The 26,771-nt window shown below is 47.5% G+C and overlaps 1 protein-coding gene across 13 annotated transcripts; it reads left to right on the top strand.

The window, feature by feature from the left end:
* Positions 1 to 340: 340 nt before the first annotated feature.
* TTLL3 (tubulin tyrosine ligase like 3) lies at positions 341 to 26,007 on the top strand. 13 transcript variants are annotated; one of them, XR_005374619.1, is made up of 15 exons: positions 342 to 490; positions 2,730 to 2,821; positions 4,846 to 5,014; positions 5,155 to 5,252; positions 6,328 to 6,456; positions 7,368 to 7,482; positions 8,441 to 8,539; positions 9,809 to 10,004; positions 13,669 to 13,817; positions 16,010 to 16,253; positions 17,644 to 18,079; positions 24,140 to 24,410; positions 25,010 to 25,086; positions 25,275 to 25,501; positions 25,695 to 25,963. XR_005374619.1 is itself a non-coding variant. In XM_038565712.1 (14 exons), exons 1-14 carry the CDS (start codon positions 448 to 450, stop codon positions 26,001 to 26,003), a joined length of 2,562 nt encoding a protein of 853 aa, XP_038421640.1. In that variant the 5' UTR covers positions 341 to 447; the 3' UTR covers positions 26,004 to 26,007. The 13 variants fall into 13 exon arrangements, 11 of the variants coding, with proteins under 11 accessions (XP_038421640.1, XP_038421648.1, XP_038421639.1 ...); XR_005374620.1 differs by having other exon boundaries at positions 25,710 to 25,851; XM_038565712.1 differs by lacking the exon at positions 25,010 to 25,086 and having other exon boundaries at positions 341 to 490; positions 25,710 to 26,007.
* Positions 26,008 to 26,771: the final 764 nt, after the last annotated feature.

Genomic DNA, 26,771 nt, shown 5'->3' with positions numbered 1-26,771 from the left:
GGGAGTTGGGAGGGTAGCCTTCTCCCTGTCTTGGAGGGACTTTGCAGGGGGTGGGTAGTGAAAGTTGGGTGTTTCAATAGGTGCATTGAAGTCTTTCATATTCACACAATCTGTTTTGGTCTGTGGAGGGTGTATTTATGGAATGGATGTCAGGGAAAGTTTCAGAAGGGTTTGCCTTTGAGCTGATCCTTCAAAAGGTTCTTCAGATCACCAAAGAAGTCTCTTGAGGTGGAAAAGGTAATGTTAAAGAGAGGAGGGGTTGGGAGGTGGGGGCAACTTGGACAGCTATCATTCCCTTTATGACATTACCTCTGTGACCTCCCCCTCCTGCCTTACAGAAATAGGGGTGCCCTGTGGGGCACATGACTATGTCCTAGCTTTTGCAGTGATGTTAAAGGTGCTCCCGGTGAAGCTGGGTGTTCCTTCACCGAGTGTTCAAAAAAGAGTATGGCAGCCACTCGCTCAACCCTCACAGGACGGCATTGCCTAGGTGAGCCAGCCTGTTTGTCAGAGATCCGTCTCCCAGGACCCAGAGCCCCTAAAACTAGATTTGCAGACTGATGAGAGAGAACAGACTGGATGGTTGCCATTTAGCCTGCCCTCTTCCAGGGACATGCGTTTTGGGAAGCTCCGTCTCCAATCAAGGGGGGCGGGGGAGTGATCTCAGGTTGAGATTAGCTGGATAGTGACGTTGAGTACCTACCTTCATTGTATAGGCATATCTGTCTGGTAACTAATGAAGCTGGGTTCTTAGACCAGAGTACTCTTACCTGGTCTTACTTCACTCTGTTTGAATGAGCACTGCTGGAATTTGCACCATAAATTGCTCCTTTGGTATTTCTATGACTAATAAGTAATTCATCTGAGTGATAACGTACTTATGTTAAGTAATGTTTATGTTGAAGAGTGGGATTTGGCGGTGAGATCAGAGTTCCAGTGCTGGCTCTACTGTGATTTTAGGCGAATTAACGTCTTGGAGCCTCTTTTATGTCACCTATAACTTTGGAGGCTCACTACCTCCAAAAAGGTTCCTTACAATCTACAATCTTGGGGGCTGTGCCTGACTGCTCTATTGTATTTTTTTCTGCAGTTGACTCAAATGATACTCTCCTTTTCTATTTACAAGCTATTGAGGGCGGGGATTGTGCTGCACTCTACTTTCTCATTGTTTTTCCTATATACTGCCCTGGTTTTCAGATCAATCCCCAGGGACCTTACCCTGAGTCCATCCGCCACGCCCTGCAGATCTGGTCAGCCTCATTAGGCTCCAGCCACACTGGCTGCTTTTTAGTTCCCAGGGAAAGGTTCTCACCCTTCTCAGGGCTGTTACTGAGACTTTCCCTGGAATGCTACTCCTACCCTCTTCCTTAGCCAACTCTTGACGTTTGCGTAGGCTTCACCTTAAATGTCACCTCTTCAGAGGGGACATACTTGTAAAGTACACAAGGAAAAGTACGTCCCCTTCCTGGTGTCAGTTTGCTGCTTGCTCATTGCCCTTACCATACCTACAGCTGTTCATTTTTTTTTAAAGATATTTATTCATTCATTCATGAGACACACAGAGAGAGGCAGAGACACAGGCAGAGGGAGAAGCAGGCTCCACGCAGGGAACCCGACATGGGACTCTATCCCCGGAACCCAGGGTCAGGCCCTGGGCCGAAGGCGGCGCTAAACCGCCGAGCCACCCGAGCTGCCCACCCACAGCTGGTCTATTCCTTTGTTGCTTTTTTTGTTTCCCCTCCCCTGGGCTGTAAACTCCAAGAGGTCAGGGATCATCTCTAGCTTGTTCTTCCAGTCTCCAGCACCTAGCCCACTGCCTAGCACGGTTGTTCTCCATAAATCCTATGGAATGACTCAAGGCACAGGAACCATGACCCTGAAATTAACTGGCAGCACACTGTTCTGCGCTTCCACCTTCGGTACCCCCACCCCCACCCCGCTCAGCCGTCCGAATTTCAGCCCGCAGGAGGGAGTGCCCGAACCCACTACAGGAGACCTGATTGTGCCAGGGGAATGGTATCCAGGGCGACAGCAAACAGGGGGCGGGGCGTCAGAACGAGCGGAGGGCCCCGCGAAGGCCGAAGCAGGGCCCTCCCGACGGGGGGCGGCGCGCAGAGGGGCTGCGGGCTCTCGCGCCGGGAGGGCGCGCGCGGGAGGGGCGCATGCAGGGCCCCGGCGCGGCGCTGCTCCTGAACGCGGGGGATCTGGGGGTCGCGCCCCGGGGCTCCGCCGCCTGGTACTGCCGAGAGGGCGGCCGCACCAGTTCCCCCGCCCCGTGGCCCTGGCCGTGCCCCTCGGAGTTCCGGCCTCCCGAGACGCAGCCACCGCCCGGGCCCGCCTCCGCCCACCCCGCCCGCGCTCGCCCGAGCGGCCCACGCCGGAGCGGCAGCCCCGCCCCTGCGCGCCGCCTAGGCCACGCCTTCGGGCCGCCCGCCCGCGGCGCCCACGCCCCGAGCGCCGCGGATCCCCGCCCCTTCGGCTCCCCGCGCACCCCGGCCCCGGCTGATGCTCGGCTGCAGGACGGTGAGGCCCGTGGCGGCCCGCCCTTCCTGGCCGGAGGTGCTGCAGGGACTAGGAGACTTGGGGTGGAGGGGACGAGGGGTCGGGAGAAGTGCTGGGTGCGGGCATCCGGATGAAGGGTGGAGAAAGGGGCGTGGGCGTCGGAGGCCGGGAGGGCCGCTAGGCTGAACCCCCAGCCTGCCCCATCCCTGCTCCGCGTCTTTCTGCAGGTTCCCTTGTCCTGTGGCGAGGATTCTCCAAGCCGTCTCACCACATGGGCCGGCTCAGAAACGCCAGGATCCACGTGGAGAGAGCTGTCAAGGTCGGAGGGGGCTCGGGGGTGTCCAGAAAGGGCCCGGAGAGTGGCTTAGCTTGCTTCTCTCAATTGTTTTCTTATATCATTTAAAAAGGAACAAAACGAAAAAACTCGATCCCACACCTATTTTAAAATATTAGCAATTTTTCAGTACCCCTTCTTGGCGGAATCGTGTAACTTCTTTACCTGGGATTCACCCCTTTAGCTCTTATCACTGGTTCCTAGCCTTTACCCTCTCCCATCAGGAACCATTCCAGTCAAGGTCATTGGTGACCTCCAAGGAGCCAAATCCAGCAGACCCTTTTTTTGTCCTAATCTTGGTCTGGAAACTCCTGTCGTTCTGTACTGGTGCTCCACATACCCTGCCCCCTTGGCTGTCTGCACACCCCTAGTTTTCCTTTCTCCCTCCCTGGCTGCTGCTTTACAAAGTTGCCTTTGAAAGCTCCTTGGGGTTTTCTTGGTTCCTGGGATCCCTCCCCACACTTGGCTGTGAGTCCAGTAAAGGTGCTGTGCCCTCTACACGCCCTTTCCAAGCCTAGCCTCTCCTCCGACTCCACACACCTTAAATCCAGCCCCCTACTTGACATCTCTACCTAGAGAACTTAGAAGCATTTCGTCCTCATGCCCCACACCATACTCATTTTCCTGACCAAACCTGTCATCCTTCCTAATCTCCTGTCTTCCTCATCAACCAGTTGCTCAAGACAGAAATATGAGCTTTCTGCTCGTTCACCCACACATCTACACAATCACAATTTTTTTTTAAATTAAGCTCTTTTTTTAATTGACTCACAATCCTAAAATCAAGAGTCACATATTGTGCTGAGTCAACCAGACATCCTTTTCATCTACTACACATCTAATCCCATCAGCAAAAGCAGTCAACTCTATATCCAAACCAAGTCTCCAGTCTGTCACATTCTATACATTTTCACTCTCATTCTAGTTATTGTGATTTTTCTCCTGCATAAATCACAACAGCCTTCAATTTTATTATTTTATTATTTTATTTATTTTATTTTTACAACAGCCTTCTAACTGGTCTCCCTGTTTCCCTTCCCAGCTCCTTCATCCGTTCTCTGTATGCAGCAAGCCCAACATATAAAGCCTCCAGTCATATCATGCCCTCACTTTGCCCTTATTGCTTCATGCTACTCTTAATATAAAATCCAAATCTGTTCAAGGCCTGTAGGGCCTTCCACAATCTAGCCACTACCTGCTTCCTCAGGAGCTCTCCCCTCAGTTTTCATACCCTACTGTCCCTGGCTTCCTTCCACTTTCTTCTGACCTCTGTCCATCCTCAAGACCTTTGCACATGCTTCTCCCTCTGCCTGAACTGCCATTTGCCCAACTCTGTCCACTCATGGACATGGATCCTTTGGGTCCCATGGGTCCTTCTTCCCCTCCCCACATATGTATTTTTAGTCTCTTTGAGTCCCCATTAGGTATCCAGTTTTGGGAACTCCACCAGCCTGGATTTAAATCTGTGCTCTTTCACTTAATCACTGTGTGGCCAAACTATTCAACCTCTCCATGCCTCTGTTTTATAACAAGTTACATGGAGATAAAAGCATTTATTAAAAATATTATTGGGGTGTCTGGGTGGCACAGTAGGTTAAGTGTCCAACTCTTGGTTTCAGCCTGGGTTGTGATCTCAGGGGTTGTGAGATTGAGCCCTGCATCGGGCTTCACACTCAGCGCAGAGTCTGCCTGAGATTCTCTCCTTCTCCCTCATGTTCTCTCTGTCTCTGTCTCTAAAATAAATAAATAAAAATTTTAAAAAATACATATTACTGTTAGTATATACACACTAAGCAGCACATAGTAGGTACTCAATAATTGTTAGCTATGAGTATTATAATTATCACTATACATATTTTCTTCTCTACTTGTTTATGATCTGTTTTCCCTACTGGAACATAAAAATTTCCTGAAGGCAGAACCCAGAACTGTCTGGTTCCCTGCTGTATCCTGTATGTCTGGCACTGGGCTGATACTTACTGACCAGATATCCCTCTCTCACCTTACAGCAGAAGAAGATCTTTATGATCCAAGGTCGCTACCCAGTGATACGGTGCCTCTTGCGCCGGAGAGGCTGGGTGGAGAAGAAGATGGTCCATCACTCGGGCACCACCCTGCCACCACCCCAGAAGGATCTGGATAGCTCAGTAATGGGTGATAGTGACACTACAGAAGATGGTAAGAGCTCCCTCCCTTTCCACAGGCTCCCCCTCCTGAAGCCCTTTCCTTTGGTTCCTGCTGTCCCAGAGTTGAGACTTTGGTATGGGTCTGTGGGGCTGGGACAAGGGCCTCACTGAGTCCGGGCTCTACATCCACAGAGGACGAAGATGAGGACGAGGCATTTCAGCTACCGCAGCTGTTTGACTTTGATGATTTACTGGAATTTGATGACCTGGATGGGACACATGCTCTGATGGTGAGGGTCCCGGGGGCTGGCAGGGAGGGGCTGAGAGGAAGAGCACTAAAATCCAGCTGGGTGACCTCAGAGAACTCCTTTCCTTCTGTAGGCCTCAGTTTCCCCATCTGTAGTAAAAACTGATTGCTTCTCTAAAGCCTGGATGGGTGAGCAGAGTGGTGAGGGACACAGTGGGCTCAGACAAGGCTGGCCTGGGATCAGAACCCTGCTAGGTTATACCAGAAGCCAGCATAACCTCCACACCTGGTAATTCCCCCTTCTAAATAAAAACCTCATATTCCACATCTTTCCTTTGCCTTTGGCAAGTGAAGGCTAGAAGGAAGGGCTTAAAAAGCTCTGAAAGAGGCTGCTACAATGTTGTGGGGGTGAGGACACCTCTGTGTTGAAGTGAGGACACTTGGCTTTGAATCTTGGCACCACCACTTACGAATCTGAACTGTAGCAAATTGCCATATCTGTTTGTCAGGAAAGGTTGAACGCTGGCAATTTCATATGGCTCAACTGTGTGAGCTCTTGGACAAATCACACTTGCCCTCCCCGTGCCTCAGTTCCCTCATCTGTGAAAGGGGGAATAAGAGTAAGCACCTATTTCATAGAGTTGTGGTGAGGATTAAATGAACCGATATGAAAAGCACTTAAAAAAAAAGAATGAATGAAAGAAAGCACTTAGAATAGGTCTTTGCCTATTAGTAACTCTACGTCCCAACTGTGGGAAGGATGGAGGAGTTAGAGCCCTCTCTTAGGACTTTGTCACATGCTCACCATCCTGTCACTGAGTAAGTCACTGATAGCCACAGGCCAAAACAAAGATATAGCATTCAGTGTGCTTAGTCACTGCATAGGGGCACCTGGCCAGAGGAGTTCTACAAGCTAGCCTGTTCTCTGCTCACAAGTGTGTGCCCTGGAGGAAGAGATGTCTTTCCTTAGCATACACAACGATAGGGTGTGGCCTGGAGGCCATCTTGGAAGCATCTTCTCCTTCTATTAACCCCCCCTGCTCAGCAGGCTAGGGAGAAGGTTCCTCAGGCCTTGTGCTGCCCATGCCAGCCTCCCCTGTCTCCTCTGCTCTCCCCAGTCCCGCATGGTTCGGAATGAGATCCCCTATTTCATCTGGACCACTCGGCGGGATGTGTTGGATTGTCGCTTTCTCTCCAAGGATCAAATGATAAACCACTATGCCCGGGCTGGCTCCTTTACTACAAAGGTTGGTTCCCCAGGGGAGCGGGCATGGCAGCCTCTAACCCACTAGCTTTTGAGCCAGCAGTTCCGCTCCCTGCTTACCTCGTCAGGGAGAGAGAGTTCTCAGGAAGTGGAGAGGTATCTAATTCAGTGGGATATGGAGTCAGGCAGGCCTGGGTTGAAATCCAACCCCTGCAGCAAGTCTGGCACCTGTAGACTTAATAACTAAAATGGACTCCAGGGTCCAGAGAGGATCTAGAGCCAGAAAAACACCAAATCCAATGGCCATAAACAAGAAAGCCCTTACCAGTTAAGCAAGGGGTATCTGGCTGACAGAGCCATTCTGTCTCACCTGGGTTTATTAACAAATGACTCCACCTCTCTGAGCCTCAGTTTCCTTGTCTTTTTTTTTTTTAATGATTTTATTTATTTATTCATGAGAGATACAGAGACATAGGCAGAGTGAGAAGCGGGCTCCCTGCAGGGAGCCCGATGCAAGGCTCTATCCTGGAAGTCTGGGATCACGCCCTGAGCCAAAGGCAGACGCTCAACCATTGAGCCACCCAGGCGTCCCTCCTTGTCTTTAAGTGAGAACACCAGTAGGACCTATCTGGTAGGGTGTGGCAAGAATGAAGGGCTTTATTATTGGAACATGCTATTATTTATTGGTGTGGGCTAGGAAGGCTTTCTAGAGGAGGCAGGTCTTTAAGAATGGAAAGGGTGGATAGGAGGGATGTGGGCATTCTTGACAGAGCAAACTGCAGGGGCATACACATGCAGATGGATATGAGTTAGTCAGGCCTAGGTAGCAAGTGCAGCAGAGGATCTGAGAACACTCAAGCTGGGTTTCCCTGAGCCGTCTGGGTGTGTGCCGAATGTCGGGAGTCCCTCGGAGGTGCAAGTCCCACTGTGCCTCCTCAGCAACTAACTCCATAGGTGGGTCTATGTCTCAATCTCCGGAATTTGCCATGGTTTGATGAGGCTGATGCTGACTCCTTCTTTCCACGCTGCTACCGTCTGGGGGCTGAGGATGACAAAAAGGCCTTCATAGGTAAGGAGATGCCAGGCCCATGCCTGGACTCCCAGGCTGAAGCATGATGGCTAAAACCCTGGTTCATGTTAAACGAGAGCAAAGGGCCTCTCCTTATGCCCTCATCCACCCCAGGAGATTTCCTTCATCCCATATCCTTATTTCCCCTAATATGCCTCCCTTAATGAACTGTCTGGCTTAGGTCAACTCAGACCTCCAAAAGAGTTTAGATAGCTTAGATTACATTCTTTTTTTTTTTAATGATTTTATTTATTTATTCATGAGAGACATAGAGAGGCAAAGACATAGGCAGAGGGAGAAGCAGGCTCCATGCAGGGACCCCCATGCGGGACTGGAACCTGATGTGGGACTTGATCTTAGGACCCTGGGATCACAACCTGAGCCGAAGGCAGACACTCAACTGCTGAGCCACCCAGGCGTCCCACTTAGATTATATTCTAAACCAGGTTGTAAAAGTTGGTCAGTGGGTTGAGTTTGGAGTCCACAGGATGTCCCAGGCCTGTGTCAGAATCCACTGCCTAGATTGGGTTGCAAATCTAGAAAAGTCTCTAGACTTTGGGCTTAGGCAAAATAATTTCCAACTTCAGAACATTGTCTAAATTTAGGTCAGAATTTGTGTTCAGATTAGCTGTTAGGTTTAAATTCATCTACAAACCTGACATAGGTTTTGTGCTCAGGTCCGGTTCTCAGGCTAGAGTAAGTATCAAAAGTGGATCAGGAACAGAAGGGGAAAATGAGACAACAGATTTAGGCAAGATTCCAAAGGCAGAATATGAGCCATGTCAGATTCTAGGCCCAGTTCTACAGCTGAACAGGAGCCAGGTTCTAACTCCAGAGTGTAGAGTCAGAAGGTAGTTAGGTTCTGGATCCAAAGTGGGGCAGGTTATGATCGGGTTCCGGAACCAGAACAGGCCTCGAGCCTAGGGGCTGAGCAGAGTATCCCCTGCCCTGGGAGCAGAGGACTTCTGGCTGACAGCTGCCCGCAGCGTTCTCAAGCTGGTGGTAAAGTCCGAATGGAAGTCATACTCCATCCAGTCAGAAGAGGAAGAGGTCCCAGGTAAATACCATGGTTACCTGCACTCCCCACCTGTTATATTTATCCTCTTACTCATCCGTCTGTGCAGTTATACATCTATATATTAGCCACCTCCATCTGCCCCCTCCACCACCCTTTCCCACCCACCTATCCATACATCTACCCACCCACTCGTCCATCCATCCATCCACTCATCCAACCACCTTCCTACTCACCCACCCCTACCCACTGAACTCATTCACCTGCCCATACATTCATTCATACATTTCACCCATCACCCCACCTATCCCCCCACTTTTGATTATTCACCTACCTTCTCTCATCTCCACACTCCTTATCCATCTGTCTACTCCTCCACCTTCCTGTCTACCCTCCCACAAACCCATCTACCCATCTCTCTCCCTGCTTTTCTGTTTTCCTGTCCACCACCTCTGTATCCTCCAGTCCACCGACTGATCTATCCTTTGTCCCACCCACCTGCCTTCTGATCCATTTGTTAATTAGTCCACGACATCATTCAGCTCTCCACAGGCCTGGTATGTGACTGAGTGCTCTAGAGAGGACAAACTAAGAAGACATGGTCCATCCTTGCCTATGGAGAGCTCAGGTCTCTGATGAGGAAGAAGCAGGGAACCATGTAGTTTCACGTGGTCTGAGGATCCCTTGTCCTGTGTGAATGGGGGACACAGAGAATCCTCTACTGCATGTTGGCCCAACCCATTGCTTGCCCTTTCTGTCTCTGAACTTAGTTCTTACCTCAAAGTGCCCATCCCATAACCAAAAGGCCCATCAGCCATGGATTCAGGGAAGTAAGGGGCAGCTCTGCTGGATGGAGGAGAATTCTTGCCTCTTCCAGAGAGAGAGAGAGAGACCTCTCCATTGCTGTCTCCTGGGTGTGTCAGGTGCAACAGTGTGCCATGATCAGGGACACAAGGGCCTCAGGTGTGTCAGAGGTCCCAGGAGCAGAGAGGCTGCAGGTGTGTGCTGGGGCTACAGGTACAGAGTAGCATTGGGGTGTTTAGGGTGGTACCTCCAGTGTATGACAGGTCCTGGGACAGTGGAGGCCAAGGATGAGTACTAAGGTCACAGGAGAATTTAGAACAAACCCTCAGGTAAGTAGATGGGTCCCAGGACAGTAGGGGATATAGTAGGGAACACCTGTGCTAAGCTTCAGGTGTAGTCAAGGTAAGGCCTCGCGTAATTGACAGGCCTTGGAGCAGTGGGGGCTATGGTATGTGTCATGTTACACGCCTTGTGTGTGGTTAGCGACAGGCTTCTTCCTGTCTGTAGGAGACAAGCAGCCCAGGAAACAGGAGAAGAAGCCAGTAACGGTGTCGCCAGAGTTTGTGGATGAAGCTCTGTGCGCCTGTGAGGAGCACCTTAGCAGCCTGGCTCACGTGGACATCGACAAGGACCTGGGGGCGCCACTGTGCCTCAGCCCTGAGGGCTGGTCCCTCTTTCTTCAGCGCTACTACCAGGTGATCCAGTGAGTACCTCTGCCACCAGGGCTGTGGAGTGGGATTGGGTGGCGGGGGTGCTCCCCTTGCTTTCAGGGGACTTCTGTGTGCTGAGCTGACGCTCAGGGATAGACCCTCTCTTCATAGCACCCCCTTTCCTCTCTAGGCCTCCCCCTTTGGTTTGCCCTGCTGTTCCTGCTCAAGAACCCTCAGGGATGTCCACTGCCTGCACAATAGGTTCCAAACCATTCCTTTTTTTTTTTTTTGGATTTTATTTATTTATTTGACAGAGAACACAAGCAGGAGCAGCAGGGAGAGGGAGAAGGAGGCTCACCACTAAGCAAGAAGCCTGATGTGGGGCTCGATCCTGGGATCATAACCTAAACTAAAGGCAGACGCTTAACCAACTGAGCCACTCGGCGCTCCCCAAACCATTCTTCCTGAATCTTGGCATAGCATAATGACTGAGATCATGGCTTGCACTGTCCAATAGTCCTGACTTTGCAGCTTCCAAGCTTTTTGGCTTTGCCAGCATCACTATCTCTCTGAGCTTTACTTTTCATGTGCAAAATGGATTTTTTAAAAAAATATTTTATTTGAGAGAGAAACAGAAAGAGATAGGGCGTGACCAGGGTAGGGTAGAGGAGGCAGAGGGAGACGGAGAAGCAAGCCCCCTGCTAAGCAGAGAGCCTGACATGAGGTTCAATCCCAGGACCCTGAGATCATGACCTGAGCTGAAGGAAGACACTTAACCAACTGAGCCACCCAGGTGTCCCCACCTGCAAAATAGATTTTAAAATAATGTCTGCCTCAAAGGTAGGACAGGATAATTTGTGTCATGTGCTCAGCATGGACTCATACTATTCACTTACAAAATGAGATCTATTGAGTTGTTTAGGTTTTATCCTAGAGACCAGTGTTCCCAAAGTGTGTTACATAGGATGCTTAGTTCTGCAGGACAGAAATCAATTTTATGAAAGAAAGGCTTTTGTGGTTGATCTGAAAAACATTGGGTTAAACAAAGTTCTTTAATTCAGATTTCCTTGATGCAGGACTTTTCAGAACCTGTGGGTGTTGGTGCCCTCCAAGAGAGATGCAGTGTGCAGTATATCCTATACTTACATGCCCCTGGCTCCCTACCCCCACCCCAGGCTTCCTGGGGGGTGGTATTTTCAGAGCACACTTTGGGAGACAGTTCTTGATTAGAGGAAGGGAGTTGAGTTGAGACCGGAATTTGATTCAGCAGAGGTGTGCAGGAGAGAGGGAGAAGAGCCCTGAAGACAGGAGAACACCCAGCATTTGTTGAGCACTTCCTGTGTGCCCAGCATTGTGCCAGACTCCAGAAATGAAGTGTAGCCCCTGCCCTCAAGGGGCACATAGCTCAAGTAGGAAGGCTCACAGCAAGCCAGGTGGGAGTACTAAAGGGCCTCAGCCAGAGTGGTATCAATAGAAAGGAATGGGCAGACTGAATGATTTGGAAGGGCAGACGAAAGAGCTACTAACTGAACTTTGAGCGAATGACACACTAAGCAAACCTGCATCATTGATAAAGAATTCATTTGTATCTTTTTTAGATGTTAGAAATTAAAAACTAGATGGCCTATGCTTTCCCCTTAACCGCCACCAAAAAAATAACCAGAAAAGGCTACCCTTCTTAAACCAAGAATTATCAAGATTGAGTTAGAGCATTAGGTGTAAAGAATATGAGTACTTTGTATTTCTGGATGTGGGCCAAGTTCTAGAGAGCCACAGGTACTTCTCAAAAGTCAGGATTACATAAAATATTATATCATATAAGGATGCCTGGCTGGCATCAGTCAGTAGAGCATGTGACTCTTGGTCTTGGGGTTGGGAGTTCAAGCCCCATGTTAGACATGGAGCTTAGCTTACAAAATTTCTTTTTTTGCCTTGGAAACATTTGTCAAAAATATACATATTTTAAATTGCATCATGGGCACCTGGGTGGCTCAGTTTGTTAAGCGTCTACCTTTGGCTTAGGTCATGATCCCAGGATCTTGGGATCAAGCCCCACATCAGGTTCCCTGCTCAGCAGGGAACCTGCTTCTTCCTCTGCCACTCCCCCTGCTTGTGTGCAGGTGTGCATGTGCGTGCTCCCTCTCTCTGTCAAATAAATGAATAAAATCTAAAAATAAATAAATAAAATAAAACTACATCATATAACAAATAGTGTTAAGTGGTTCATTCACAGAAGTCATAATTAGCTTTCTTTAATTCATTCAATATTTACTGCTGTGTTTTCAATTATTTGGAACAAATCCATGACTTACCAGCTGCGCTTTTATCACGATTGACTACCTGCAAGAACACTGTTTGCTTTTTTCTTTTTGTTAAATACAAAAATCATAATGATATATCTAATGTACTTTTTCAGATTGCACATGCATGCCCCTGCCACCCTTTTATGGTACTTTCCTGAGCCAAATACACAGAATAGTTGAGAATAGCCCACAGAAAAGTTGAGAGCAAAGCCTCCGGAAATAGAAGGGTCTGGGCTTAGGTGGGAATAGACCTGAGAGGCGTGGCCAAGCCCCCTCCATCTGCCTGCTATCTCTGCTCCTGGTGCTGCCCCACTGGGTGCTGCTGCCTCCTTATTAAAAGATCTCTAAGTCCTTTGTGGCTAGAGATATTTATAAGGCTAAAATGTAAAGGGGGATTAGCAGCTTGTGGAAGCTTCCTTCCTATTCAGTCAGAGGGAGAAGAATGGGAGAGTGTGGATGAGGCTGCCATCTTAGGGTATTATGTAACTTGGTTTAGTTGAGGACGTTTGTGTCTAGTAGGGAACAGAGTCCCTCTCTGTCCATGAACCCTTACCTGTACAGCCCAGTGCTAAGGCAGGCAGCCATTCATCCAGTCAGCAGCCTTTGGCAGGAGCACCTAAAAGTGCTAAGTACACTGCTGGGGGAGGGGAGACTATAAACAATGCTCTTGTTCTTAAGGAGTTTAGACTCCAGTGATGGGAGACAGACAAGAATCAAATGAGCGTAGGTGTAAGGTGGTAAGTGATGGGAAGAGAGACAAGACAAGGGGCTGTATGATACAGATGGACTTGGAAAGAATTAGACCAGAATGGGAGCCACCTATCAACCAGTTGTAGGTCCAGGTTTGGAGGGGAATGAACCCCCAAAAGCACCTGTAGGTGGCGGAGGGATCAGGCAGGACAGAATTTGCATCCTGGCTCAGCCACTGAACCCAGTGTGTGGCCTTGGGCAAGTCTTTAAACCCTCCCAGCTTCAGCTGACACTTCTCCCAGGTGGGACCAGCAATACCCCCTAGGCAGGGCCATAGAAAGGATTGGTGATAATATATGTGAAGCCCCTGGCACTGTGCCTAGCACATAGTGGTGCCTTGTTGTCAGATGCTGGTGTGATTCAGTTCTGCCAAAGGCAGTTTTATTATAATAGAAGGGAGGTGGCGGGAGGTGGAGTGTTTGAGTGGGAGGGGGTGTAAAATGTAGAATTTTCCCCTGCTCTCCTACTCCAGCATCCTCGGACAGTGCCCTGGGCCGGTTAGAATTTGGGTGGTAGAGGCTTGGAGGAGGCCTCTCTGGGTCTCTTGGGGAAGGGTATGACCTAGGTTGGTTGGACCATGGCCAGGGGGTTGTGTCTCCTCATGCCTTGTCCACTAGGCTGCCCCCAGGCCCAGCCCTGCCCAAGTCCCATCATCTTCCCACAGTGAGGGGGCGGAACTCAGGCACCTCGACACTCAGGTCCAGCGCTGTGAGGACATCCTGGAGCAGCTGCGGGCTGTAGTGCCCCAGATGGACATGGAAGGAGATCGCAACATCTGGATCGTGAAGCCGGGAGCCAAGTCCCGAGGACGAGGTGGGAGTCCACCCCTGCTTCCTGCTCTAGCGCCTCTCCCAACTGGAGGCCAGGGAAGTTAATAGTGCAGGCTGTGTGGGAGCCAAACTGCTTGAGTTTGAATCCCAGCTTTGCTGCTAACATGCTGTGTGTAATTGTGAACCAGCCACATCACCTGTCAGAACCTCAGTTCCCTCACCTGTGAGGGATGATAACCTCCTATGAGGTGAGGATTATTATTTTTTAAAGATTTTCTTTATTCATTCATAAGAGAGAGAGAGAGAGAGACGCAGAGACACAGGCAGAGGGAGAAGCAGGCTCCATGCAGAGCCTGATGTGGGACTCGATCCTGGGACCCCAGGATCATACCCTGGGCTGAAGGCAGGCACTCAACCTCTGAGCCACCCAGGCGTCCCTGAGGTGAGGATTAAATGAGGTAGTGTGCGGATCCCTGGAGAATAACAGTGAATTCCTGTGTACCTTGTACCAAATTTCAACATTTTATTTCCAGTTTTTAGGGAAGTTTAATTGAAATATGCATGTGGTGCTCCATTTAAAAGGGTATATACATGATGTGAGTATACAACTCAACACATTGTCAGAAAGTGAACACACTTGTGAAAATAGTACCCAGATCATGAAATAAAATATTACGTGCAACCTAGAGGGACCCTCCCAGGCCCCTTGCATTCTCTATGTCCCTGAAATGGTTGGTAACCACTATTCCGATTTACAGTATTATAGATTAGTGGTGCCTAGTTTGGTATATTACATAAAAGTACAGCATGTACTATCTTATCTCATTTTGCTTCACAGCTGCATATTCCACTCTTTTTTATTTATTTATTCATGAGAGACACACAGAGAGAGAGAGGCAAAGACCTAGGCAGAGGGAGAAGCAGGCTCCCTATGGGAACCCGATGCAGGACTCCTGGGACCCCGGGATCACACCCTGAACTGAAGGCAGACGCTCAACTGCTGAGCCACCCAAGCATCCCATATTCCACTCTTGTTTAGATGTACTGTCATGGGTTTACCTAATTCATTTCTGACGGATATTTAGATGGCTGCCAGTTTTTTTCCTATTGATTGATTGCTGTTACAAGCAACACTATAATAGACATCTTGTGCAGATACTTTTGTGGCCTTTCCATTTATTTCCTTAGTATAAAACTTCTAAAAATGAAATATTTGGGTCAAAGGACATAACAGCCTTAATTTTTGTTATGCAAGGCATCATGTTCTTGGGATTCTTGGTGATCATTCTGGCCATTTGAGAAAGGATATGGCTTGGGAACCAGGCACAGGTTATTCTGTGCCATTAGCAGGTGATCAGGCTGCTTTGGGGGCCAAACAATGAAGGAATGAGATGGATTTGTGAATATGTATGTTTGCAACAAGACTCTGATGATTATCAGCATTAAAATAATGCTTTATATGATACGTAATATCACTTGTTATTAAAGAGATAAAATTAAAATAAGATAATTATTTTCTACCTAGAAAAATGGCCAAAATAATCAGTAGTATTGGGTAGGATGTGGGCAGATACATAGTATCATACACTTGCCCGGAGTGCAGGTTGGCAGAACATCTTGGGTAATACAAAATGAAAAAGTGAATATATCTGTGGAGGCAGCAGATCTACAGGTAGAAATTTGTTCTACAGGTAACTAATAATAATGATAGGAATTAACATTTACTGAATGCTCACATTGGCCAAGAACTATTCTAAATCTTTAACATGTTTAGATGTTTAGAATCCTATACATCTACGGACTTGTAGATTCTCCCAGAACCTGGAAGGATACCTGTTGGACCTGGAAGCAGCAGTTACCTGCCTCTGGGAAAGAAGTATTTTTTATTATATACCCTTTTGTACTGCTTGCTTTTTGTTTCTATTGTTTTATGTTTCATTAATTATTGGGAAAATACTACTCAAAGTCGTATATGCACATGGTTTTTTAAAAAGCCCAATATGGATTGAGTTTTTATCTGTGCATATATTCTTTTTCAATCAAACAGAAGTGGTTAATTAAAAAAAAATTGATCTTCAGATTCTCAGCTTTCCCAAAGGGAACAGGGTTCTGAGGGAAGCAGCTTTCTCTATCAGTTCTGCGGGAATGAGGGCTTCAGCTAGCTATCTGTGGTCCCGTAGCCCTTCTCCTAGTGCAAGCCTGACCTGATCCCTGACCACCCTGTTTCCCCCTTAGGCATCATGTGTATGGACCACCTGGAGGAGATGCTAAAGCTAGTAGATGGCAACCCCATGGTGATGAAAGACGGCAAGTGGGTGGTACAGAAGTATATTGAGCGGCCTCTGCTTATCTTTGGCACCAAATTTGACCTGAGACAGTGGTTCCTGGTGACTGACTGGAACCCGCTTACCGTGTGGTTCTACCGTGACAGCTACATCCGCTTCTCCACACAACCCTTCTCCCTGAAGAACCTTGACAAGTGAGCCTCACCCCTTACCTCCTCTGAGCACCCCATCTAGCTGGGGAGCTGACAGTGAACAAGTGGTTCCCCTGTGCCACGCTGGGCTCCAACACAAACTCTGCAGGCAGGCAGGTCCTCCATCCACCCAACAGATGACCTACCAAGGGTGTTCTAAGCACTTGGGATACAGCAGTGACCAAACTAAGAGCCTGCTTCTCAAGGGGTCACATTCCCATACATAAGCTGGCCGTGTAATGAAATGTGTCTGTCCTACCCAACAATGTTGATTATTTGCCATTCTAAATAGAAAATAGTTATCTTATTTTAATTTTATCTTTCTTATAATGACTGGTGTTAAGTATCTTATTCTTATGCTAATGCTCCTAGATAAACAATGAATGTAATAAGTAAAATTATCCAATAGGTTGATAAGTGATACCTGTTTTTTTTTTTTTTTTTTTTTTTTAATTTTTATTTATTTATGATAGTCACACAGAGAGAAAGAGAGAGAGGCAGAGACACAGGCAGAGGGAGAAGCAGGCTCCATGCACCGGGAGCCCGATGTGGGATTCGATCCCGGGTCTCCAGGATCGCGCCCTGGGCCAAAGGCAGGCGCCAAACCGCTGCGCCACCCAGGGATCCCAGTGATACCTGTTTTAAAAAAAGAGTAGAACAGGGTCAGGAGGTTCAGGAAAAATGTGAGTGGAGAGAGGCAGGTTGCGATATTAACTTGGGGGGGTCGAGAGAAAAGCCTTGTTGAGTCCTGGGTTCAAATTCCATCTCAGCAGCTGCTGAGCTGTGTGACTTTGGTCATGTGAAACCTATTTAAGTTTCATTTTTCACATCTGAACAATGGAGGCAGTATTACGAAACTCCTAGCTGTCCATTACTGAAGGCCTCTTATGTGACAGGTACTAAGCACTTCATGCATATTGTCTCAGTTATTCATGAAAACCCGGGAAGTGGGTCTTATCACTGCCCCCATTTTACAGACGTGAAGGAGCACTTGGGTGAAAAGATCTCTCAACTAGTCGGTGGTGAAGGTAGGACCTGAGCAGTCTTGTTTTTTGTTTTTGTTTCTGTTTCTGTTGTTAGCAGTCTTGTTAATTACAGGGCCCATTCTCCTACCCACCTTCTTAACCCAGTTAGCACTGGGAGGGCTCACATTAAAGCACGTAATACTGTGGCCCCGTAGGCAGTGCCCTCAGAGGGATAAGACTGGTTCTGGCCCTAGGAGAATGTAGCAGGCTCCAGGCCTTTGTCCTTCCTGTCCTTCCCAGAAGAGCCCCATCTCCAGGTGAATGGTCCAGAGTGGCCCAGGGCCTCCTCCCAGGTTTGCCTGCCCTCCCCATGTTGGGCCGGGAGAGGCACAGGGAGCCAGACCCCAGCTGTCTGCTCTCTGCCCCAGCTCAGTACACCTGTGCAACAACTCCATTCAGAAGCACTTGGAGAATTCATGCCACCGGCACCCACTGCTGCCCTCAGATAACATGTGGTCGAGCCAGAAGTTCCAGGCGCACCTGCAGGAGATGGGGGCCCCGGATGCCTGGTCCACTGTCATCGTACCCGGCATGAAGGCTGCCGTGATCCATGCCCTGCAGACCTCCCAGGACACTGTGCAGTGTCGGAAGGCCAGCTTTGAGCTCTACGGTGCTGACTTTGTGTTTGGTGAGGACTTCCAGCCCTGGCTGATTGAGATCAATGCCAGCCCCACCATGGCCCCCTCCACTGCTGTCACTGCCCGGCTCTGTGCAGGCGTGCAAGCCGACACCCTGCGTGTGGTCATCGACCGGCGGCTAGACCGCAACTGTGACACGGGAGCCTTCGAACTCATCTACAAACAGGTGAGGTCGCTCCACCCAGGCAAGACCCCAGGGTGTCTGTCCCCTCTTCCAGGCATCCCTATGGTGAAGCCCAGGGCCATGCTGTCAGATAGAACTGGGTCAGGTTCTGGTCCTGCCACAGTGACTCTGTACAGCCCCTTCTAACCTTGAGCCTCTATTTCCTTGTCTGTAAAATTGAGATGCCATTACCATCTTTATCATAGTGTTTGTGAGGATGAAAATGAGTTAATATGTGTGGATCATCCCTACGATCCAATAATTGCACTCCTGGGTATTTACCCAAAAAATACAAAAACACTAATCTGAAGGGCTATATGCACCCTATGTTTATTGCAGCATTATTTACAATGACCAAATGATGGAAGTAGCCTAAGTGTCCATTGATAGATGGGGGTGGATAAAGAAAAGGTGGTATATACAGTGGAATATTAGCCATAAGAATGAAATCTTGCCATTTGCAACAACATGGATGGACTTAGAGGGTATAATGCTAAGCGAAGGAAGCCTGTCAGAGAAAAACAAATACCCTATGATTTCACTCATATGTGGAATTTTTTTTTTAATTTTTTTATTTATTTATGATAGTCACACACAGAGAGAGAGAGAGAGAGTCAGAGACACAGGCAGAGAGAGAAGCAGGCTCCATGCACCGGGTCTCCAGGATCGCGCCCTGGGCCAAAGGCAGGCGCCAAACCGCTGTGCCACCCAGGGATCCCTCATATGTGGAATTTAAGAAGCAAAACCAACAAAGGGGGAAAAAAAAAAGACAAACCCAAAACTAGAGTCTTAAATAGAGAACAAACTGATGGTCACTAGAGGGGTGGTGAGTGGGGGGATGGGTGAAATAGGTGATGGGGATTAAGGAGGGCACTTGTGGTGAGCACAGGGTGATGTATGAAAGTGTTGAATCACTATATCCTTATATATATATACTTGAAACTGATAGAACACTATGTTAACTACACTGGAATTTTTAAAAACTAATTGTAACACTAATAACACAATTAATTATTATTATTTTAAAATATTTAAAATATATTTAATTATTTTAAAATATATTTAATTTTAATTATTATTTTAAAATATATTTTACTATTAAAGAGTGTGCATATGCACCTATGAACAGGGGAAGGGCAGAGGGGGAGAGAGAGATTCTCAAGTGGAATCTGCACCAAGTGCAGAGCCTGATGAGGAGCTGGCTCCCATGACCCCAAGACCACAACCCAAGCCCAAATCAAGAGTCAGATGCTCAATGGACAGAGCCACCCAGGCATTCCTGTTTTTGTTTTTTAAACTAACATGTAATCAAGATTCACACTTGGCATTGGTTATTTTGTCCTACTTTGTCTTTTTTTCTCTTAGAAATACTCTCTAAAGTATCTCTAAAGTATTGCTTCCTATGCAGGAATCTAGCTTGGCGCATATTTCCAGTTTTGCTATTAGGATCCATTGTTACTTCCTGTTCTTCGTGGCTCTTGCTTCCATCCATTGGGATCTCACTTCAGTCCTGAATCATCCTTCCTTTCCCATGAACATCCTCCATAGTTCTTAGTCTGTTACCTGCTCATAGAAGTTTGGGGGTACAGAAGCCTCATTTATTTCATATTGTATCTGTCCTTTTCAGTCCAAGTGGATATTTTAAAAAATATTGTGGGTTTCTTGTGTATCAATTCATAATCTGTTCTATTACACAAAAGCCATATCCACAAATCTTAGAGATAACTCTTCTCCCTGTGAGGCTGCTGTCGGACCACAGCCCTCACAATTATAGAAACCCTACTGCTAACAGAGAGTGCCTATAACCTTCTCTTTAACAGTTCAGTTTTTTTTTAAAGATTTTATTTATTTATTCATGAGAGACAGAGAGAGGCAGAGACACAGGCAGAGGGAGAAGGAGGCTCCATGCAGGGAGCCTGATGTGGGACTCGATCCCGGGTCTCCAGGATCACACCCTAAGCCGAAGGCAGATGCTCAACTGCTGAGCCACCCAGGTGTCCCTATAACTCTCTCTTAAGATTTAAATATAAGACCTATTGGTATGCCTTGGGATGCTTAAAAGATGTAGCTGCTTTAAAGGACTTAGATCTTGCTAAAGTTTTTTCTTACTGAGATAATTGGCATGCAGTGTTATATTCACTTAAAGTATACAACATAACAATCCAGTATTTGTATATGTTGTATGGTGATCACCACAATAAGTTTAATTAACATCCATAACCACACAGTTATAATTTTATTTTCTTCTGATGAAAACTTAAAAAAGATCTACTCTCTTAGCAGCTTTCAAATATGCAACACGCAGATGATAGTCATCATGCTATACATTACATCCATGATTTACTTTTTTTTTTTTTTAAAGAGAAAGAAAGACAGCAAGGTGGGGAGGGGCAGAGGGAGAGAGAGAATCTTAAGCAGATTCTGCCCCTGACGTGGGGCTCAATCTCACCGCCCTGAGATCATGACCTAAACCAAAATCAAGAGTCGGCCGCTTAACCAACTGAGCCAACCAGGCAACCCCATGATTTACTTATTTTATGACTGGATGTTTGTACCTTTTGACCCCCTTCATCCATTTTGCCCACTGCTTCTGGTAACTACTAATCTGTTCTCTCCATCTATGAGTTCAGGGTTTTTGTTTTAGATTCCACATATAATTTACATCATATTTGTCTTTCTCTCTGACTTACTTCACTTAGCATAATGTCCTCAAAGCCCATCCATTTTGTTAAAATGGCAAGATTTACTTTTTTTTTTTTTAAGATTTTATTTATTTATTCATGAAAGACATAGAAAGAGGCAGAGGGAGAAGCTCCATGCAGAGAGCTATGGGACTCGATCCTGGGTCTCCAGGATCACGCCCTGGGCTGAAGCCAGCGCTAAACTGCTGAGCCACCCGGGCTGCCTGATTTACTTCTTTTTTATGGCCAAATAATATCCCATGATCGCTAGCTAGACCGACAGTCACATTTTCTTTATTCACTTATCCATTGATAGATGCTTATGTTGCTTCCATGGTTTGGTTATTGTAAATAATGCTGCCATCAACATGGGGGTGCTGATATTTTTTTAAGGTAGTAATTTTTTTTCCTTTGGATAAATACCCAGAAGTGGAATTGCTGGTGCTTCTGTCTTTAATTTTTTGAAAACCCTCCATACTACTTTACACAGTGGCTGTACCAATTTATATTCCCACTAATAGCTCACAAGGGTTCCCTTTTCTCCACATCCTTACCAACACTTGTTGATTCTTATCTTTTTGATAATAGCTATTCTAACATGTATGAGGTAATATCCCATTATGGTTTTGACTTGGATTTCCCCCATGATTGATGATGTTGAGCACCTTTTCATGTGCCCATTGGCCATCTTTGTGTCATCTTTGGAAAAATGTCTATTCAGATCCTCTGCCCATATTTAAATCAGATTATTTTTGTTTTTGCCATTAAGTTGTAGGAGTTCTTTATATATTTTAGATGTTAGTCCCTTATCAGATATATGGTTTGCAAATATTTTCTCCCATTTGGCAGGTTGCCTTTCACTTTGTGGATGATTTCTATTGCTGTGTAGAAGCTTTTTAGTTAGATGTAGTCCCATGTGTTTATTTTTACTTTTGTTGCCTTTGCTTTTGGTATAAATCCAAAAAAATCATTGCTAAAACTGGTGTCAAGGAACTTAGCACTGCCTATGTTTTCTTCTAAGAGTTTTATGGTTTCAGGTCTTAAATTCACTGTAATCCATTTTGAGTTAGTTTTTGTATGTGTTATGAGATAGTGGTCTGGGTTCATTCTTTTGCACGTGGTTTCTAGTTTTCCCAGCATCATTTATTAAAGAGAGATTGTCCTATCCCCATTGACTATTCTTGCACCTCCTTTGTCATAAATGAATTCACCATTTTGTTCAGTTGATGTGTGTGTCTGCTTTTATTGCCAGTACCACACTATTTGATTACTACAGCTTTGTAATATAGTTTGAAGTCAGTAAGTGTGATGCTTCCACTTTGTTGTTCTTTCTCAGAATTGTTTTGGGGGTTCCTGGCTGGCTCAGTCGGTGGATTATGTGATTCTTAATCTCGAGGCCATGAGTTAAAGCTCCATGTTAGATGTAGAGATGACTTAAAAATAAAAATCTTAAAAACAAAAAAAAAAGATTGTTTGGACTGTGCAAGGTCTTTAGTGGTTCCATATGAATTTTAGGATTATTTTTGTGAAAAATGCTTTGGAATTTTGAGAGATTGCATTGAATCTGCTTTGGGTAGTGTGGACATTTTAATAATATTAATTCTTCCAGTCCATGAGTACAAAATTCCTTTCCATTTATTTGTGTCTTCAATTTTTTTCATCAGTATGTTTTCAACATACAGATCTTTTACTTCCTTGGTTACATTTACTACAGGTTTGTATTCCTTTGGTGCTCTTTAACCTCTTTTATTTATTTATTTTTAAAGATTTTATTTATTTATTCATGAGAGACAGAGACATAGGCAAAGGGAGAGGGAGAAGCAGGCGCCCCCCAGGAAGCCTGATGTGGAACTCCATCCCTGAACTCCAGGATCACACCCTGAGCCAAAGGCAGAGCTTAACTGCTGAACCATCCAGGTGTCCCTCTTTAACCTCTTTTAATGTAGAGCAGCAGCACTGTTTTCTTCCCCTATAGTTTGTTTGGATCTTTTGAAAGGGACCAGGCTGATTGTTTTGTAGAACTGTCCCACATTTGGGATTTATCTGATTATTTCTTTGTGGTGCTGTTTAGCTTGTTCTTCTGTTATCTCAGTGTCCTGTAAACTAGAAGTTAGGCCAAACAGCTTGATGAGGTTCAGGCTAAACATTTTTGGCAAGAATACCTGAGAGGTAATGCTGAGTACCTCATAAGGGATCACAAGGCACACACTGTTGGAGTGTCTCCTGATTAGTGATGCTAAGTCTGGCCATGGGGTTAAGGTGGTGGCTATGAGACCTCTCTATTGTAAGTTGTATCCTCCCCTTTGCAGTGATCACTTAACTTTGTAAAGTGATACCTGGGCTGTGTGCACATGACACATTTTCCTGCCATCCTTTTCATCTACTTGTTTTGATACTTGCCTCTTACCAACTGGGCTTTGTGGGAGCTCTAATATTTGGTTTTGTTTTGCTTTAGTGGTGTTTTGTTTTGTTTTTTAAGATTTTATTTATTTATTTGAGAGAAAGAGTGAGAGAGAGAGATCATGAGCGGGGGGGGGGGGGGGGGGGGGGGGAAGGGCAAAGGGAGAAGCAGACTCCCTGCTGAGCAGGGAGCTGGATATGGGATTCTATCCCAGGTCCTTGGGATCATGACCTGAGTCAAAGGCAGACGCTTAAAGGACTAAGCACCCAGGTGCCCTGACATTTGTATTTTCAACAAGCTCCAAGTGACTCTGATGTTTACATAGATTCTAATTAGGATCCTTTGTTGATACATAAAATATCTCCAGCTAGCTCAAGGCTGAAAGGGGGTCATTAGCAAGACACAGGGGGTTCTCCTGAAGCCCAGCTACAAGATGTACAGCTGGCTTAGTAGGAACTGAAAATTGTTCCTCTCTTGGATCTTTTTCTCTGCCTCCTCCTACAAATTTGCTACCTCATTCTCTCAGTAGAATGTCTTCATTAAGACTCTTAGCTTCTACTTCTCCATAATGAGTTCATGAAGGGCTCCAGACAGGCTCCAAGCCTCTTATCTGTCTGGGTGACATAACTCAAATTCTGTTTGTACAGAATCTGGCTTAACTCAGGAAGCTGTCCATCAGCAGTGGCTTGTGGAGCAGAGCCATACACATTCCAGCAAGGGCTTGGAGAGCTTAGGAGGGTAGAGGGTTAGGGGATGCTGGCAGTAGCATGGCTAAGATTGCCTGACTTCACGGAGTTACTAGTCCCAGGGGCTCTGTGATTTTCTAGGTACTGATTCAGGCCCCCAGAACCAGACTCCTTAGAGGACAGAGGTGGGCCTCCCCAGGAATTAATTTCATCCATCTCTGCCCTGATTCCTTCTGGACCTAGGATTCCAGCCAGCATCACTGTCTGAACAGGCCTCATCTCTTCTTTCCCACAGCCTGCCGTGGAGGTACCCCAATATGTGGGTATCCGGCTCCTAGTAGAGGGCTCCACCATCAAGAAGCCCCTGGCAATGTGTCACCAGCGGATGGGGGTCCACCCAGCACTCCCTCACCTGCTGACCCAACGAGGCTCTGGGGAAGGGAAGGACTCGAGGCCCTTTACCCACAGGTCAGCTACTAGAAAAGTTGCTGGGCCTAGGAGCCTGGAGCACACTGAGAAGCCAGACTCCACTGCTACCACCTCGACCCCCGGAAAGGGGAAGAAAGGCAAGGCAAAAAGTGCCACAGCCCTGGTCCACCCCAGTCTCCGGAAGTGGGAACCCCCCAGCACCAGGATGGGCTGCATTTTCACTATGACCTTTGCTAGTGGGGACAGGCAGCCCCACCCCTTGAACAGATTGCCACTGAGTCTGAAGAACCCCCAGACCCTGAGTAAGACCGTTCCCTCCAAACACCCCAGGGGCCCAAGGCAATTTCTTCCTGCTCTCCAGAGCCCCTCCTAATCACCTAGACTTGCCCCCCAACTAGGGCTCCACCAGAAAGAGACTAGTATCAAGTAAAAGCTGCCACTTACAAAGCGTTTTTTAAAAATGTGTGACCATATGAGTATTGTTCCCTCCAAAGTAGCTACCCTGCAAGGCAGTTGGATTTACTTCAGATGCCAGCACTCAGTTCCAGGTCCCTCTCTCCAGAGCCCAAGCCTTTCCTGCTGCAGTAATTCTGTCTTTGCCTCCATGCAAGTGCCTCTGGGGGAAAGGAGCTAAATATTTGTATAGCATTTAACAGTTTGCACTGTGCCACTACCTAACCAGCTCCCTTAGTCCTCACAACCTAGCAAGGTAGGTGCTATCATCCCCGTTTTCCAGCCGAGGCATCAGGAAGTTTAAGGAAGTTGCCTGAGGTTGCACATCCCAGAAGGGGCAGAGCGGGGATGCAGACCCAGGTCTGTTGGACTCCAAATCCTGTGTTCTTCCCACGGCCTCTGGAGAAGGAACTGGGAGGGCTCCATCTGCCATCTCACAGTCCAGCCCTCCTCTCCCCCTCCTGCCCACCCTCTCCACACACACCTTGAGGGGCAGCTGGTCAGCCTTGGCTGGACCTGGGCCCTCATGGCCCCTCTTGCTCCCACAGCCCCTCCCCACGTCCCCAGTCTCCACACCAAGGCCCGGCTGCCTTCTCCCCATGTGCTCCGATCCCAGGGGGGGGTCCTCAGACTGCAGCACAGCAAGCTGGTGGGCTCTAAGGCCCTGTCGACCACAGGCAAGGCCTTGATGACTCTCCCTACTGCCAAGGTTTTGATTTCCTTCCCATCTAACCCTGAGCTCAAGTTGGCATCCAGCGTCCTGAAACCAAGAAAGGTGGGCCTTGAGCTGTAACTTGCACCCTGGTGGGCAGTGCCTGATCCTGGGCTCTGGGGTCAGGGTTGGAGGGCACAGGTCAGGGCAGGTCCTGGGCTGGCTGGAGCCCCAGGGGAAGGGTTTTTTCCCTCAGAACCCCCTTCCTGAACAGATTTCCTGATCATATCTCCCCCCTGCTCCCTCCCACACCAAGGCTGTTATTCCCCAGCACCTTCGTGGTCCCCATCCTGAAAGTGCCTTGTGGCCTCTACCCTTCGAAGTTGGAACTCCTCCTAATACCCACAGGAAGATCAAGGCCAAAGGCAAGTTCAAGGCCAGACTCTATGACAAACCCAAGGCTGAGGCATGCCTCATGAAGACACTGAGCCTTCCAGGACCCCTGCCCTTTATCAATGCATACCAGGAGCTAGGGGGCATGGGGGATGTGAGGCTGGAGAAGTCCTTGCTTCAGGCCTCACTGCCCCTATCCTGGATGCAGCGCCAAATAAAAAGGAGCAAGTGAGGTATTCTGGGCTTGGCTCCGTTTCTGTTGGAGGGTGAAGAGAGGGTAGGCTGGGACCCTGTACCTCAAGGTCCAGAATGAGAGCTGGAGGCCATCAACAACCTTTCCACAAACCAAAGGGCCAGAATTCCACCCCCTAACAGCAGACGTGGGGCTTCCTATGCAGGGCTTCTCTGACACCTCTGATCCTTGGATTGGGGGGAATAAGCCTCACTTTGTGGATGAGGAGAAACTGAGTCTGAATGAGGAGACATGGCTTGCCCAAGATCATGTGGCAGTGAGAAAACTAGGACACATTCCCAGACTGCTCGCCACTGGGACATCCCCAAGCCCCAAGCACAGGGGAGAAGCCAGGATGGCAGCAGAGTGACATCTAACGGGGGTCAGATTTATAACATGAGATGGGGAGGATGGGCCATGCCTAAATACCAGCCCTTCTCCAGAGGGAGTTGGTCTGTCCCTTGCTCAGCAAGGGGCGACAGTTGCCTAGAAAGGAAATATCCAGCCAGCCACACCCATTTGAAAACCTCTGGTATTTCTTAGTTGTAGTGAGTTGAATGGTAGTCTCCCTGCCCCCAGAAGATACATCTGCTTGGGACTTGTGAATAAATTCATTTGGAAAAATTGTCTTCATAGATGTAAATCAAAGACCTTGAGGTGAGAGTACTCTGGATTGTCCAGGTAGGCCCTGAGTCCAATGACAAGTGTCCTTGTAAGAGCCAGAAGACAGAGACACAAGAAGACCATATGAAGACGGGGTCTGAACTG

The sequence above is a fragment of the Canis lupus genome, chromosome 20, assembly GCF_011100685.1.
Source record: "Canis lupus familiaris isolate Mischka breed German Shepherd chromosome 20, alternate assembly UU_Cfam_GSD_1.0, whole genome shotgun sequence".
NCBI classification, from domain to species: Eukaryota; Metazoa; Chordata; class Mammalia; order Carnivora; family Canidae; genus Canis; species Canis lupus.
This window is presented reverse-complemented; position numbering and strand designations above follow the sequence as displayed.

Excerpts from the sequence above, each read along its gene's own strand:
- TTLL3 (XM_038565710.1), top strand. The coding sequence starts at position 448 with ATGGCAGCCACTCGCTCAACCCTCACAGGACGGCATTGCCTAG. Across the intron at positions 5,015-5,154 it reads TAGTGACACTACAGAAGATG|AGGACGAAGATGAGGACGAG; the intron begins GTAAGAGCTCCC and ends CTACATCCACAG. Across the intron at positions 18,080-24,139 it reads TCGAACTCATCTACAAACAG|CCTGCCGTGGAGGTACCCCA; the intron begins GTGAGGTCGCTC and ends TCTTTCCCACAG.